Below are 17,240 nucleotides of genomic sequence, written 5' to 3'. Positions count from 1 at the left end.
ATGGCCTTTACTCCATGTGCATGAATCCCTATTGTCTCTTAATTTCTTCTTCTTATGAGGACCTCAGGAGGTCTCATTAGAATCCACCTTAATAACCTCAGTGTGAACTTAGTATCTTTAAAACCCTGTCAGTAAATAGTCCTTGTTCTGGAATACAGAAGTGGGGCTTCCTGCAGCACATATTGTCTCCCAAAACTTGATGAAGTTGATAACCTGTCACAACCTGCTTTCACACATAACTCATTACACAAACTCATTTTTAAAGGAATGAAAAAAATCTGTCAGAACCAGTTTGAAAACCAATACTTAGAAGTGTCAAATTAGAGCAAATAAGAACTAGAAAAATTAGTGCCTTGAAACTAACATTTATTAAAGTGATTTGATGGGCCAGATATGTGATACACACACATATGATCTATATTATATATAACTAGTCATTCATAAAGCCCACAAGATAGGTAATACATTCTCAGATGTGGAATATTAGTCTGAATTCTAATCCAGTAATTTACAAAAAGCTTTAAATCTGTAGCAGTATATGAATTTTCAAAATCTTCACATTCAACATGCAGTAGCCATGGCAGAGAAAATAGGGATGCATGTATAATTTAGAATAACTTCAATAAGTAAAATAAAGTAACTATGGGGTGTGAAAAGATGAATTACATGTAAGTTCATTATTACTCTGCATTTATAGACTAGAGATAAACAAGATGATTGTACAGAAGACAAAAATGTTCATATTATAATCTTCATACCAGCTTTTCCTCAAAGGATAGGAAAATTTTGATGATGGTAAAAGTTTTAAGCATCTTTTTCCCACAGTAATTACCAAAAGTTTGAGAAAACATGCAAATATCTGGATGCTACAAATCGGACACTTTTAATAAAAGGATACTTCTTTTGAAATATATGCTGTTTATTTTGGAATTAACAGCTGTCATCTAAACAATGCCAATGCAAATCAGCTAATATGGTCATATACATAAATCATAATTATGCTTCATTTACTTTAGATTTGACTACTCTGTTATTTTGATAGGTCATCAGGTAATGATGTATTTAGAAGTCAAATGTTTAAGTAACTTTAGGGCTATACAAATGAAGTCAGAAGCACCAATATGTATCATGTTGGCATAAATGCATCTAAAATAGAACTATTTCATATTATATTTGGAAAATAACAGAACTCTGTTTAATTAGATCTATTTCACAATTACATCCTTCAATTTCTGAAAATGAGAAAGACAACCCCATTCAAGTGGACTTATAAAATTTTAATTTTGACTCAAAATATATGTTATCATCTTTAGCCCTTACCTTACATTTGAAAAATGGGAACAGTTATACAGGAAAGACAGAGAAAAAGAAGTTACTAAATTTGAAGCTCCAGTTTCAAAATATTCAGATAAGGCAGATAAAAATCTCAAGATATTTTTGTTTCCATCAGTGTCCACATATTAAGTTTTTATACTTCATATAACACCAGTATTACCATTTACTAGGAATAGTTTATATTTTACCCTAGAGAGTACAATTTCTTGCCTTAAAGGTCCCCAGTAGTATCACTTATTTCATAAACTGACCTGCAGTCTTTTCTTTAAAAAAAAAAAACAATTTGTATTTAAAGAATAAATATACCCATGGTAAACTATTTAACACCAGCAAATATAAGTATTTCACAATGAAAGAATTCATAGCATTGAACAGCATGTTACTGTAACTGGACTGAAATACAGGTTTTTTGTATACAGACAAATTAAGAGAGACACCTGAAAAAATAGATGTGTGTGAAAGAACTGCCAGCGGTAAAACTTAACTATGTGAGATACCTTTTAATCATGCACCGCAACCTTAACAAAAGTTCTAAAGAAATTGATCAAAGCTGCTTCCTTGCCCTTAATGTAAACTATAATTAGACAATATTGCCTGACTTGGGAACATCACCAACTCAGCAGCCGATCTTTAGGTGAAGGCAAAAATAGGCTTTGTCATTATTTGGCACAGAGAAGCGACGACTACTTTATTTAATGAGACTAACATGTGAAGTGGTAGTTCCCAAATGTATAGCAGAATTACACAATGTCCCACCCAAAGTGGCCACTTTTACCTTTTCAGTGAATTCTGACATTGCAAGCTTTTACAACCTTATTTAAAAAGTGAGCAACGGAAAATAACAAACTATGATGAATTTTGTTCGTACCAAGAGCGTGGTAAGGAGGTCTGAAAGCCTGCTGTGCGGTAGAGCGATGTCCTGCGCACTCCCTCTCCAGTGCTGCCAAGCTTCTCTGCAGCCTCCTCCAAAGAACTGCAGTGTAGTGAATGTTTACTGTGGCTGGTCACTAACACCATACACAAAAGTGGACTGGCCAGTGCCATGATTCAGGTTTGTTGGAAGAACAGTACTTTTGGAAATAACTAAAGTCATTCGACTACTTTAAGAAGTCGTTTTCTGGTCAATACTGAAGTAGGACGACTCTCAGCTGGTCTTCCAGGGCATTTGTCCATCATCACCTCTTTATAAAACCCCAGTGTTGACTGACAGGCAGCCACTAAAATAACTCCTCCTTCCTTGCTTTTCCCTAAGGAGGAACCTATGTAAACCTAATAATAATCTGGTAACTTAATATATACAAGGTTTCACAAAGTGCAAAATGTGTTACATACAGCTTCATAGGCTCCATTTAAACATGGTATTTTATACAGTATAGTACAGTTTAAGAATCCTGGTCATAAATTACACCTCTTATGCGACCACTTTAAAAGGCTGGCCACTCCAAGTAATCCATTGCCTCTTTTACACAAATATAGATGAACTGTACAAGGTTTGCTCAGACCAAAATAAAGTTAATCTTGCACTTATCATGTATATACATATATTTAAATGCGCTTCAATGTGTAAATTAAGCTAGAGACATATCTCCTGAACCATGAATTACATTAGTTTTGCTTGTCTTGCCAAAAACCCCGCTGTACATAATAATAAAATAATGTGAGACAATTCATTTTATTTCTTTCTGCAAAATCTGCTCATCCTGCAGCTCTTTCGGAAAGGTTCTCGACCGCTGGAGAACAGCACTAAGTTCTTCAATGACCTTGGATGGTAACTTGTTATCAGAGTCCAAAGCGGCTTTACTACTCCTGTCCTCAGGCTTCCTCAGCGTCTTCAGGCCCCTCTGGGCTTTCTGCTGCCCCTGGAGGGCCTCGGTCTCTGTGTCCTCCAGACAATTCAAACTCCGGTGTTTTCTGGTCCGACTTCTTAGTCTGTCATCCTTGTGCTCCAGGCAGTGGGCCACGATGGAGGCTCTCTCCTTTAAACTCTGATCCCCGGAGTCCTGCTCGTGCTTCTCACTCAACCACAGCTTTTCGAGTTCTGCTCTTGCACTCTAAAAATAACAAGTTTTCTCACAGGAAAGCAAGATTTGGCACAATTTAAAAAACCCCATTCCAAATAAGTTATTGCTTCTAGCTCTAACTCGACATTGACACTAGTGGCTTGTCTGAATTTACATACTGATCTTAAAGCTACAAGATCAACTGAAATGTAAACTGGCGATTTTTAACATGCATTTAGCATACTACTTTTTTTTTTAATATTTATTTATTCATTCATACAGAACTGGGGTTCAGGCCAGAGGTGCGGACAGTGAGAGGATTCACCAGAGACAGAGCGGGGAGCAGAACAGGCAGACCAACGAAGTACACTGCTGAGGGGAGCAGCGGGCGGGTCAGGAGAGGTCTGCCACGCCATGTGGTCACCTCCCGGGTGGGGATCTAACTCATGAGGAAGTGGCTTTAGCTTCCCAGTGCTGTGTTTTAACCCGCTGCGCCGGAGGGCCTAGCATACTACTTTAAAGAGGCTTTTCAGGGTATTCAATGTAACTTGTCTCTCTTACTTCTGCTTGGATGCGTCACGTGTTTTGCAAATCTCATCTTCCTGTGGTTTTGTACTATGGCTCCAAGGACAAAGGTGGTCTCGAGGGACATGTGAGTTGGGACACACTCAACCTTTTCCCTCTGTATCTCATATGTTGGCATATTAAAGATGCCGAGAGGTATGGTGGCAGAGAGATTTGAAATTCATTCCTACTCTTATAATACTTGACTAGTGAAATATTCCCTCCTGTCACTTCGAATTCCAGATGTATTTATATAGTAAAAACCACTGTGTCCCAGGGCCAGCATCCCCACTCACTTATGACCTCTAAAGGTCTACCAGAAACAGCTGCAGTGCCGCCCTCACAACGGCACAAGGGCAGTTTCCTACCTAGTGCTCAGGATACCTGTGATGAGGCAGCTGAAGAAGACACGAGTAAACAGATCATGCAACATACTGGGGGAAAAAAAGCAGAAAATCCACCCAGGAAACTAGATCAGGATATGGCGGAGGGAGTTATTCTTTGCACACAAGAGTTGAAAACGTAAGAAAGTAAAAACATAATACTAATTCTGAATCCAATTTAGAATCTGCAGATAAGGTTATTTCTACTCAAACCAAAAGGAAGAAATGGTTGCAGTTAATGTCACTGAACTGTGATCTTAAAAATTTTTCTACTTTTCCCATTTATGAATTTTCTCAAAATACAAACCATGAAAGTTGAAACAAAAACAAGTGAAAATGATGGTTTGGGAGTTCATTAATCTTGTGGAAATTCACCTGATGTCTTTTACATGGGAAATCAGAGTGTTTTTATCACAGTAAAAGTTCTCATTCTTTCAACTATCAAAACAAACTTTTAGACTTGTGATGTAGAATTTAGGGATCTGATTTGAATAAATGCATGCAAAGCTGAACATAATCTGAGCCCAAATGACACTGCCTTATCTGGCAATGGAAGAGGTGGTGGGTGCCCATTTTTACTGTATTTTTCCAAGTAATTTTTATTGTGCTACTGAAGCTATTGAAGTGACTAGTGTCCTTAATCACACCAAGACACAGGAAAACACACACTGTAATTACAGGAAAACTTTTACCTACCTCGATATTTCTTCGGGCTTGAGTTGCAGTTTTCTCATGCTGGATGGGAATTAGAGGCAAACCTCCGATTTTGGGGTTTTTGGTTATAGAACGTTTTCGTTCCTTTCCAGCGGGTGGACAGACATCATTTTCATGCTGTGGAAACAATTTCTTGTCATTGGTGTGAGTTTATTCTTTGGTACTCACATGTACAGCACTTGGCTCCTTTTCCGACATACAAATCCATACTCTGCTCTCCCCGGGCTGCCATTTGTAATTATGATGTTGCCTGGCAGCGGCCTGGCTGAGGATGTAAAACTCAAGTGAACTGAGCTTTGAGGTCTCAGTTCAATTCCTAAATACTAACTAGACCTAACGGGGAGAAATATTTGAGGAATCTAACAAATCTCGTGGAGGGAGAAAAAATAACATACCACTTGTCCATATTTCTAGGTCCTGTAATCAAAATAACTATACATTCATTTTCTCTGTCAAAGATGACTGCAGCATGAAAATAATTTAATGGCATACACCAAGAATAATCTAAGGCACAACTATCAGCAAGAATAGCCTTATTTTATGATCTATTGAAAACTGTTACTTTTTCATTTAACTGAATTCCAAAAAAACATTACCCTGTACACACTTACACTGAAAAATCATTGTATAACTAGTGGTACATTTATTCTCAAATTCACTGCCTATCCAGGTACATTGAGCAATTACTGTATGACTAGAGAAAATTTTGTAATGGTGAGAAATAGCTGTAGGTGAAAACGCAAGCTCTTCGGTGAGATGCCTGCTTGAAATATGCAGAGAAAAGAAAAATCTTTAACTTTTCACAAGTTGGGAAAAGTAAGCTTCTTTTGAAACATCACCTTCGTCCTCCCCTCTCATGACTCAATGGACTTCTGCGCCCAATCAGTGTGACAATGTCGTGTTTTACAACTCAGCCCCTAAGAACGTGGGCCCATATACAGCAAGGGCTGGCTTACTTCAGGGGGCGCTGCCAGGCTTCACGCGGCTCCACTGTCGGACCTCAGCCCTCCAGCATCTCATCTATTGTTACTGAGGACATGCATTTCAGATCACCCTTAAGTTTTGGTGCAATACTTTGTCTCAGCAAGGGTAGAATGGTAAATCCACTATTCAGAGAAAAAGTTACAAGTTCCATATTGTTCATATCATACGGTTTCAAAGTTAGTGACTGGGATGTTCCCAGCATGTTTATCCGAGAGAACACTGGCTAGGAAGGAATTATGCTTATACTGCACACGGGTGGGTCAAGGCTATGTGCTAATTGATATGGATTGAAAACTGCATTTGGGCTCCTGAAATATTTTTCTCTGCTGCAACAGGTAATGCTGCAATGAACAGCGGACCCCTCAACTGCTGACCTTGACCACCTATACTTCCAGTTCATGTAAATGTTCTCAGGCCCTATCTTCCTCCTATCACACTTAACAGTCAAAGTCCAGAATTGAACTTTACCTAATTCTATTTACTTAGTTGGTACCTGCCAATGGATGGAGGCAAAACAAAACAGAAGCTCACGTTACAGGTTCATCTCGTGGAGCTTCAATTCCAAATACGCACTCAAAATAACCTTGAAGTTCTAGTATAGGGCAACTCTCCAAATGCTATCGCTCCTCTAATATTCATCCCTGGCTTACAAAAAATTGCCATCAGTACTCAAATTACAGACTCCTCTTGCAACCAGTATTTTCACTGATTACACATAACTTCCTTCCATCATGTTTAAAATCATTGCATATGCCAGAATATGCAGTCAACAATCTGAGAACAAATGTGCATTTTCTCACATTACTTCATGTGGGCCTCTGCTGGTTTAATCATCTCATATATGCTAAGTATAAACTTTCCTATGCTAAAGACAAATCAAAATCCCATAATTTGTAATTCTCTTTCTTGAACTTTAAAAACTGGACTGCCCTAGAGCTTATCTGTCTGCCTTGCTCCCATATGTCACCCAAGTCCATGGCATTCAATACATTCTAAATATCGACTTCTCTAAAATTTACATTTCTACTCCAATCTGATCCACAAAATATTTGTATGTCTAATGGGCATTTCAAGTTGTCAACACAATTCTCAATTTTTGTTTATCAGCTGCTCAAGGCTCCAACACTCCCTTAATGTCTATCCCTTCTCTCAAATTGCTATAGCTAGCTAATCACGTTCCAAACCTTTCAGGTTCTGGCTGCAAATATGCTCGAGTGTGGACTAGAAGTATGCTGTCACCCTCGTATGAGCTGCTAGCCCTTCCACACAGCAGCCCCCAAAAAGGGATTTTTTTTTTCAACTAATATAACTAACATTGTAGTCTGCCTCACACAGTCTTATAATGAAACACGTGGAAAGAAGATAAGCAGGGCCTTGCTGGACCCTATTCTGGAATGCTCAGTCCCACACCTGAGAGTGGGCCCAATTCGCCTGTCAGCTACTTGAAAAGGATTTCCCTGAGAGCCCTTTCTCGTCACGCTTAAAAGAAGAAAAAGACGATGAAGATGTGCACACAGATCTTACAAGAGTGAGAAAAGTGAGAAAAACCTAATTACACATTTTTTTTTAATACTATGTTGTATTACATGATCATAAGGGTTTCCACAGGTTGAAAGCTTCCTAACAATATGAAATATAAGCTGGAGACAGGGTGGATATTAGATGAATTCTTCCTGGAGGTTTTCTAAGGGTCCTTAGTATTGACCAGAATGTGTGTATTATATCCTATATGTCAATGTTTGCTGCTTTCCCTTAAGTTGTCTTACTGTGCCGAGGCATTAAATCCAAAGGACATTTATGTTTACCGTAATCCTAAGAAGTGGAGTCAATGGAAATGGTAGCTGAACTGAATTTCGGGGACTGGGCAACTAAGTGTGGGGAAGGCAGAAGTAATCTCCCTGGTTTCTGGCTCTTTATACTTTGACTTTCAGGACAAATCAAATTTTATGATTTTGTCATAAAGTATTTTTTCAGTTTTACTTAAAATACTTCAAATCTAGCTTTTGTTTTCTAGGCAGAACATCAACATATAAATTTTCCAGAAGACACAAAACAACCTCTAAAAAGTAAGCAGCCACTCTTGTTCTGCAAATATATTCCCATGTGTCTCAGAGAGTTAGACTGAGAAGAGCAGTGCTTATTAACCACTGGAGAAGTAAATAAATTAAACGAACAGAGAAAGTGGTTTTCCAACCAAATAAGGACTAGATTTTGGGGTGAATTAACTTCCACTTGTAAGAGAAACAGGGAAGTACATGCTTGGTAATAAAGACTGGCAACTCAATCGTTAGCAGTAAACTTCAATGCTCTTGTGGGAAACATAATGGGAATTCAGACAGACAAGGCTGCTGGGGAAATCCTATTAGTCGGACTGTTAAACCCTTCTCAGAAAGAGGGAGTCCTTCTCCTGGGACAGTAAATGGGGCATCAAGTATATTTTGCTCTCTGACACCCAGGGCTTAAACCACCAACTAAATGTACCCCTCGAAGCAGCTGGGACCTCAGTTAACCTTTACTTTCTTATCTGTCAGCCACCTTGTGTACAGTTTGTTGCAAGAACTATTCTGAAGTACCTGACACACAGTGGGTATTAAGCAATGTAGGTATCTGTCCTTGTTGCTGGACCAGCAATGGTGGGGATAAGCAGGAAGAAGGAAAGGCAGCCAGCACAGTTTCCTGAAAGACCAGTACGTGGCTCTGTGAGAAGTCAGTCAGACAGTCCCTCGGCCTTACCTTAAGGCAAAACACCTCTCCTAAAGAGCAGCTGGGCAGAACAAAATAGATACATCTGAATTCTCGTATTTTAAAATAATGTGGAAAGTAAAAGCATACAAACAACATCTCTTATTAAAATTACTTGTGGGAAATTTTACAGTGATGGTAGCTTTCAGAAGTTCAACCAGACCCTACCTGGGCAATGAAGACACAGGCCATCCAGTCCATCTGAGTTTGTAAACTATCACAACACAGGTGCCTACAAAGCAAGGTTTAGAAAATATGTTCAAAAAGTCAGTGGAGGTTTCTTTAGTACATCTGATGATTTAATGACCAGAAACCATTTTAGGCTTCTACTAATTACTCATATAGTGTCATAAAAATGGGGGCTTTCCACTATCAGTTGTCTTAGGATCTGTTAATGCCTAAGTGCAAATATGTGAGTTTTACTAAATGCAGGTAAAGGTTTAGAAAGGGCAAGAAGGTCAGTCATTTGCTTTTTCAGGGAGAAAAGATAAGCATCTTTTTCTCAGAAGCTGAGCCTAAGGAGACATATGCACTCATTCGCTGAAATGGGTTTGACAGTCTGCAGCATTTTAACTGCAAACCTTAATTAATACCCACAAGACTCATGAAACAGGAGCTAAGTGGAAAAATCCTTGATATCTAATAACTCTGATTCAGTAACCTAAAGAAAAGAGATAGTTTGCCCTCAAGGCTCACACAGTCTATTAGGGGAACCACATAAACAGTAAGGAAAAGGGAAAGTCAGATAAACAACACTCACAGAGAGGCTGTATAACTGATGTTAGACTAGGAGAGTGGACATTTAAAAGTAATTATATACTTTCTATATTACTATGAATAAATATTGGGGGAAATGTTAATTTTTAAAGTGTTGCTTCCTTCATTATTCTCCTGGATGCTATCCTTTCCCATTTCCAACATGTCATTACAAAAATGTACATACAAAATGTTACTTACACGAAGAAGAAATAACAATTAGAGGAGTGCGCTTAGTGAATACATTTTGGGGACATGTGCACTATGTGCTGAAGAGTAAGAGCTGAGTCACCCAGACCAGCAGAAGGAGAGCAGGGAAGACAGCCATAGAGGGACTATTTATAAAGCTGTGAGGCAGCACGGCGTGGGTGAATTGAAGACAGCTTATGTTAAAAGGTAAAGGGCTGGGCCCTCCCTGGTGGTGCAGCGGGTTAAAGCACAGCATTGAGAATCTAAAGCCGCTTCTGCATGAGTTCGATTGCCGCCTGCCCCGGAGGTGACCACATGGTGTGGCAGACCTCTCCTGACCCACCCGCTGCTCCCCTCAGCAGTGTACTTCGTCGATCTGCCTGTTCTGTTCCCCACTGTCTCTGGTGAAGCCTATCACAGCCCCTGAGCCTCTGGCCTGTACCCCAGTTCTGTACGCACAAATAAATAAATCTTTAAAAAAAAAAAAAGGTAAAGGGCTGCCCGCAGCAGACAGCCTCGGACTACGGGTTCTAGCATGCCACACCAACTACCTGTACTGTCTGTGACAGTTTTAAAATGTAAGAGAAACAATTCATTTTAGAAAAACACATTGGTGATTAAGTGATGTATATCACAGTGAACAAAAGCCAACTCAGGAAGAACACTCAGAACTGGGGAGTAATCTAGGCAAGTGAATGAAGTCAGAGCTCACAAGGCAAGGAAGAATTAAAGCAGGTCTTTTGGCTGAGTGGTTGAGTAGACAGCAGTGAGTGAGGGGAAGAGGACCGCTGTACTTCTAGGAAGAATGGGGCGGTGCTGGTGACATCAGTGAAAATCACGCATCTATGAAAGGCATAAGTTGAGACAAGAATTTCTTTTCACTGAGCTTTGACTAGTTCTTATCCTTCATTTAAAACTGAATGGTTCCTGCTTACCCTGTAAGAAATGGGATTCTACACTCCCTCAACAAGTAAATAAAGAAATGGAGTTTCTCTTAGAGGCACTGGAAAATAGGATGCATGAGACTGAAATGGACCTAAATAAACCCTAAGCAAATCAACTTTGCTCTCTGTGGACACCATTTTTATAAAAGATTTTAACTTCACTTTACTGTCTATACATGTATTTATCAAATAATAACCAACCATATTTGGTAACTGAAGTATCATATCAACCTGATAGCTGTTCACTTACCAGTGATGTTTTTCAAAGTATGCTGTCAATCCCCAACTGCATCACATGGAAAAAAAGTAAAAAATAAAAACACATATTAACATTTACAAGATTAAAAACAAAACTAAATGTCAAGGAGGTGGTATTAATGGTATAAATGTAAAACAGGATAAATACCCACAGCAATAATGCAATGATTATAAATTAGCCAGAGTTAAATGATGAATATTAAATGATTTCAGTACACATTTAAATGTACTAAAGGGAGACAAAGGAATACTTTTATGTCATGGGACTGAGGGCAAATCTGTTAAAACATGATGGAGACATGACAGGTATCAATGAATATATCCACAATAGCAAAATACAGTACACATATATACTGACCTAATAATACTATAGCAAATTAAAAGATAAGCAATTGCAGAAAGCTCTATGCGCTGGGTTTAGAAATTAAGCATAAGACAAAAGTGAAATTTTCAGTAATAGAATCTCAATGCATAGACAGTTTATGAAAAGGATGTTTCCTGGTATTCAGATAGGTATTATATCACTGATCAAAAAAATTTAGGGTAAGGAAGTAGTATAAATCAGATGTTGAGATGATTCAAATGAGAGGAGCGGATCATATAGAAGGAACCAGACGCCTATTATCTATGTATTTCCTTCTTATCAAATTTAAGAAGACAAAGGGCAAGTTACAGAGTCAGGCCAGACCAATCAAATTTTATGATTTGATCATAAAAACAAATATCTATTTTTCAGTTCTAAGTCAATTGTCAGGAGGCTGAAAAGGAGAAATTACTGATGTTCTCAGCTTGTGACTAGTGAAGAAATGGGATGTGGAGAAACCATGTGCTTTCCATCAGGGAGACACAAACACCCAGGTGCCTGATGCAGGTCTCAGAGGAAACACTGCCTCCGTGCATCTATCCAATGGGCCCCCCAATGGGATGCGGTGGTAACCTAAACATCTGCCTAAACCTTAATTTATTAAAAATTAGACTGATGCCTTTGCTCTCTGAGTCCATACACACCCACATTTCCCCATAACTCTTTCCATCAAACTTTACCTTGTTGGAGGCTTCATTTTTTTCTTCACCCCAAGAAAAAATTTCATTGAACTGAGAGAAAACATTTTTTCATGTTTACTACTCTGTAAAAGGAAAACAAAATAACTTTTTATTAAACAGGTTTATAAATATCCTTATATTTCCTTAAGTATTAACTAGGACTATTTAGTTTTCCCAATATTTCATGAATGTAATACCAAGTATTTAGTAAATGTACATTGTTTTGACTGCAATGCTATAGACTTAAATACATATTTAGATGTATACATACAAATATATGCTTATATATTGGCTTGTCAGAAAAGTCATGATGCATTTTTGCCTGAAAACAACAGAAAAAATGTCATAACTTTTCCAACAATTTGATATATTTACAAATAAACATGTGCACTATTATTCAAAATGCTTGGGATCATTGCGTTATCATGCTGACCACTTTATTTTTTTTTTCATATTTTAAACATACAAAACATGAGCGATGTAACTACCATACCACCGATGTTGGCTGGACAGCAACCTGTATTCAAATATATTCAAACTTCTGTACTAAGACACAAAACATTTCATTTCATTGTGAAATAAATGTCTGTATACTTCCTAAAGTCATCTGCTGAAATTTACTCCCCAATCTAAGAGTATTTGGAGGAGAGATATTTGGGAGATTAAGTTGATCATGAGGTTGTAACTCTTATGAGTAAGATTTGTATCCATATTAAGAGGTGATCATGCCCCTCCATGGTGTAGCAACGGGTTAGAACACATCACTGCAAGCAAGCTGCAGCTGCTTCAGATTTGATCCCAGCCCTGGAGGTGACCCACATGGTGCAGTAGACCTCTCCTGTCTAGACCGCTGCTCCCCTCAGCAGTATACTTAGTCATTTGGCCTGTTCTGCTCCCCACTCCTTGGTGAATCCTCTCATTGCTTCTGCACCTCTGGCCTGTACCCCAGTTCTGTATGTATAAATAAATAAATCTTAAAAAAAAAAAAGTGATTGTGTCCTTCCTGGTGGTGCAACAAGCTAAAGCACAGCACTATGAAGCTCTCAGAAGCCACTGCAGCACAAGTTTGATTCCCCAGCACGGGAGCTGACCCATATGGATGGCATGGCAGACTTCCCCTGACCAGCCTGCTGTTCCCCTCAGCAGTGTATTTCAGTAGATCTGCCTGTTCTACTCCCTACTCTGTCTCTGGTGAATCCTCTCACCTACCACCCCTCTGGCCTGTACCCCAGTTCTGTAAGCGTAAAAAAAATCTTAAAAAAAAAAAAAAAGAAATGATGCAAGAGGCCTGGCAGCATCTGCGGGAGGGGAGCCTGGCCTCAAGTGAGGACAGTACTGACAGGGGCTTGGCACTGGGGGCGCTGGTAAGTGTCGAGGCCTTTTTGCTAAGTGAGAAAGTCCAAAGTCAGGTGGGGCCTAGGTTGTGGCTGGCGGGACAGAAACAGAAGCGCCCTTGGAAGAAGTGGGGTGAATGGGTGGGTGTGAACAGGATGAGTATGGGTAAGGACAGGAAAGTATCTGAGACAACTGGGTGTGCCAGGCAGGCAGTTGGAAGCACTAGCTGGAGCCTTTGGAGAATGTATTTGGAAAGTGGGTGTGGGCAGGAGATAGTCATTCCAGGGTTGAGGGGAGGTGGGAAGCGCATCATGTGGGGCCCCAGCCCAAGAGCAGATACCCTGTTTCCCTTCCCCAGACTTGGGGAGATGGCACACTGGCCAGTCAGCTGCTGCTGGCATAGGCGTGAAAGCTCAGGTCAGGCAGTGCACAGAGGTGGTGACTGTGACAATCTGGAGGCCCCAAGGGAGGCCAGACTCACTGTAGTCAGCACCCCAACCCACCTGGAGTCTCGTCCTTGAACCAAATGGCCTGTTCAGTGACCTCTTGTGCTTCAGTCTCCACTGCACAGACAACCCTCAGTCTGCTGAATGGTGACCAGGGGCCATCCTGACACCAAGTGCCACTCGCCAGTCGTGGGTTGGGGGGGGGGGGAATCCTTGGAATCATGGGTGTCACCCGGGAATTCCTCTGTATCTGGCCTGACGCTGGAAAGGTGACATCCTTGGGGCCGGTGAGCTAGGCAGGTTGTGGGTTTATTCTCTCATCCTCTAGGCCTGTTTCCTGGAGTCCCAGGTTTGGAGTTGTTACTGAGGTCAGGGAGTAGGCCCCAGGGCCAGAGTGTCTCACAGCAGAGTTGGCTAAAGGAACAGAAGACTAAGCTGGGTGCTGAGAAAGCGGAGGCAGTGGGCAGGAGGCAGGCAGGACTACAGGGCCAGTCTCCAAATGGGCGGATGGGAGACCGCAGAAGGGACCTCTGTCCTCACCCAGTGCCTGTCCTCCGAGGCTTGTAGGTTCCCTACCATCCCATAACTACACAGTACATGGCTTCTAGGGGAGCCTTTTAGGGGGGCCTTTACAGGTTATGAAATATGCAATATGCATCCCAGTTTGACACTGTCTAGCTTGGCCATAGTATCAATGGTCAGTAGGCACCTGAATGTGAATCTCACTTTTGCAAATGCATCAGTCATCTGTAGACAGCTCTCAAGGTGAAGAATGGCCAGGAGTTACAACTGGGCTATAAGAGGCTTGGAAGAGCCTCGGGAAAGCAGGGCCTCCCTGGTGGCCTAGCGGGCTAAGGCTCCAGTGCTACAGCGCTCATGCTAGCTGCTGCTCCAGCCTGAGTTCAAGCCCCGGTCAGGGAGCCAACCCACATAGGCTACAGAGGGCCGCTCCTCCCTTGCCCACTGTGCCACCTAGTGGTGTAACTCAGTATGTGCCAGTCTTCCTTCCTCGTGTGTTCAGTTCCCCCCCAGCTTCCTGTCCCCCCCCACCTTCTCCCTCCTCCCCCCTCCCCCCATGTGTTGGGATCAGACATTCTTAAGTCCGCACAAACATTTTACATTACAAACATTTTACATTTCACTTCTGGTTCTGGGTACAGAGACTTTTTTTTTTCTTTCATTCCAGAATTATGGGTAACATGGATAACAGCTGAACTACATAGACCATCAAGAACGTTGTTTGACAGGAATTTGTTTACAATAACCAAGTTACAGAAACAGCCTAAGCATCCAAAGAGAGAAGAATGGATTAAGACATGGTTGACATGTGCTGAAAAGAGGAACTCTGGCCCACTGCAGTGGAACTAGAATGATGCTAAGTGGCACAGGTGGAACTAGAATGATGGTAAGTGAAATAACTCAGGAGAAAGATAAATGCCACATGCATTTATTTGTAGAATGCTTCTAAGAGTTTGGCTTTTTTAGCTTCCCCAATCAGTGCAGTGATACAATACTTGTCAGACAATGTGACCCAAGTCACAGTGACTTCAGACTATGGAATGGTAGTCTTAAGTGTTGGAAAATCGCATCTGGTTTTTCTTTAAACTCATAAATACATGATTTTATTTTGATTATTTTTCATGGTGCTAGTTTGTCCCTTTTTTATTAGTCAAGTCACTAGCAATGCAAGCTTTCAAAAATGATTTTACAGTACATGATCAAGTTAAAAATCCCTAAATTATTTGAATTAAGAATTGGCCCTGGTTTTGACTGTTGCCATAAATATATGTGTGCTTGTGTATATTTAGAAAATGATTTACTGAGCAAGGAGTAGAAATTACAAATTAAGAAGTATATTTAAAGAGATTATGTGTTAATTAGAGATAATTTATGAATGCTCATTAACAACAAATTAGGGTAATACACAGGGGAAGATACATTTTGTTTTGAGAGTTTTCCCTGCTCATAAATGTTAATTAAAATGTTTTCAGACTTGATTTACATAAAAGGTGAGAACTTTCAAAGAATATTACCATTACACTATTAATGGTGTGAATAAAGCAAATGGGTGAGAGGGGTTGTTAAAAGTTGAATGCACTAATAAGCAAATTCCTTTTAGTCACAGAATAACTTTTTAAGCACACTAATAACTTTATTTTGAAATATAGTGCCTACAGCAACGCATCATAAACTTTGTAACAACACTCTACTCCGTTGAACTTTGTGAAAGTGCTCCAGAAAAATTTACCCATGTACCAAAATAGTTATGCAAGATGGAGGCATTCTGAAGCCACGATGCACAATGGTGACCCTGGTTAACAATCCAGTTTTGTGTGTGCTTCAAATTTACTAAGAAGGCAGACATATTTTTTTTTTCCTTGTGGCAAGATATATAATTATGTGCGGTAATGCTTGATTGTGGCAATCATTTCACACAGTACACTCATGTCAAAACATTATGCTATATACAATGTAAATATATACAACTTTACTGAGGTAAAATTGACAAATGAAAGTTGGAAGAAAAAATGTTTCAAATGTGAAAAAGAGCAGACTCTCTGACAAGCTCTTGATGCTATCACTATTGACTAGCTTATATGAATTAGCTGAGTACATGTTTTTTATAATGATGCATTAAAAAAATACCTATTAAGGGGTGTAAAATTCTCACAAAACAATGCCTGTGGAAAACCAATTGTATCTCTAAGAGTAGGCTTCCTTATAATAAATGTTAAGGTTTATATCAGTTGGGCAAAAAAAAAACCCTGAATTTTTGGAACATCATCTGTGAAAGTATCTGATACTTACTCAAGTAAAAAATTGATCCTCTTTAAATAAAATTCTGTAACTAAAAACATCAAGCTGAAATAATTCAAAATTGAGATTCCCTAAATGAGCCCCTGAATAGGGCCACTGCAACCAAACACCTGTGAATAAATTCTCACATTTTCTGGCATGTCATCTTTGGCAAGTTATAGCAAGTTAAGGTTCAAGTGGGACTAACAGTACCAATTACATGGGCTTACTGTGATGATAAAAGGAGATAACTCAAGTGGAATGCTTTTCATAAAACAATCACAAATATTAGCTACTTATGACTGTACTAGCTACTTCTAATACCAATTTTTTCTGGCTGTTTATACTGATTATCTATTACACAATGGAAATGTCAATTCCTTGACAGGACCACAAAGTAGGCATCCAATGACTAAAGTGACCATTAATTAACAGTGATATGGAAGGGCAAAGATTAAGAAAGCCAGTCTAGTGAACATCAGGGAGGATGAGCTACTGAAGAAAAACCCAGTAAAACTTCATCAGATTCCGTTCAAGATGACTAGAGTCATCAACCAGGAAGTCTAGAATTTACTTGCATGAATATAAACCTCAAGTTAATGAACTTGAAAATCTAATGTGCTTAGTTCATAGAATCTCAAATTCTTATGCCTTCGCCTTCTGGAAACCATACTCCTTCCACTGAGAAGGCTGGAAGATGACAATAAATGATAAGGATGACTAGTGACCCCACCCACACAGACTCCCCTG

General features: G+C 39.7%; 1 protein-coding gene across 1 annotated transcript in view; it reads right to left on the bottom strand.

The window, feature by feature from the left end:
- Positions 1 to 358: 358 nt before the first annotated feature.
- ARAP2 (ArfGAP with RhoGAP domain, ankyrin repeat and PH domain 2) overlaps positions 359 to 17,240 on the bottom strand; it is a 133,144-nt gene continuing 116,262 nt past the window's right edge. Inside the window, exons 28-32 of the mRNA XM_012724030.1 lie at positions 11,914 to 11,945; positions 10,862 to 10,897; positions 8,891 to 8,954; positions 4,979 to 5,113; positions 359 to 3,386 (exon numbers count right to left, since the gene is read on the bottom strand). Of these exons, the coding sequence (XP_012579484.1) occupies positions 3,003 to 3,386; positions 4,979 to 5,113; positions 8,891 to 8,954; positions 10,862 to 10,897; positions 11,914 to 11,945 (651 nt within the window). The 3' untranslated portion in view covers positions 359 to 3,002. The remainder of the gene's footprint in view (positions 3,387 to 4,978; positions 5,114 to 8,890; positions 8,955 to 10,861; positions 10,898 to 11,913; positions 11,946 to 17,240) is intronic.

This window comes from Condylura cristata, unplaced genomic scaffold (assembly GCF_000260355.1).
Source record: "Condylura cristata isolate star-nosed mole 26May11 unplaced genomic scaffold, ConCri1.0 scaffold00012, whole genome shotgun sequence".
Classification (NCBI taxonomy): domain Eukaryota; kingdom Metazoa; phylum Chordata; class Mammalia; order Eulipotyphla; family Talpidae; genus Condylura; species Condylura cristata.
The sequence above is the reverse complement of the archived record's forward strand: the minus strand, read 5'-3'. Positions and strand labels throughout refer to the sequence as shown.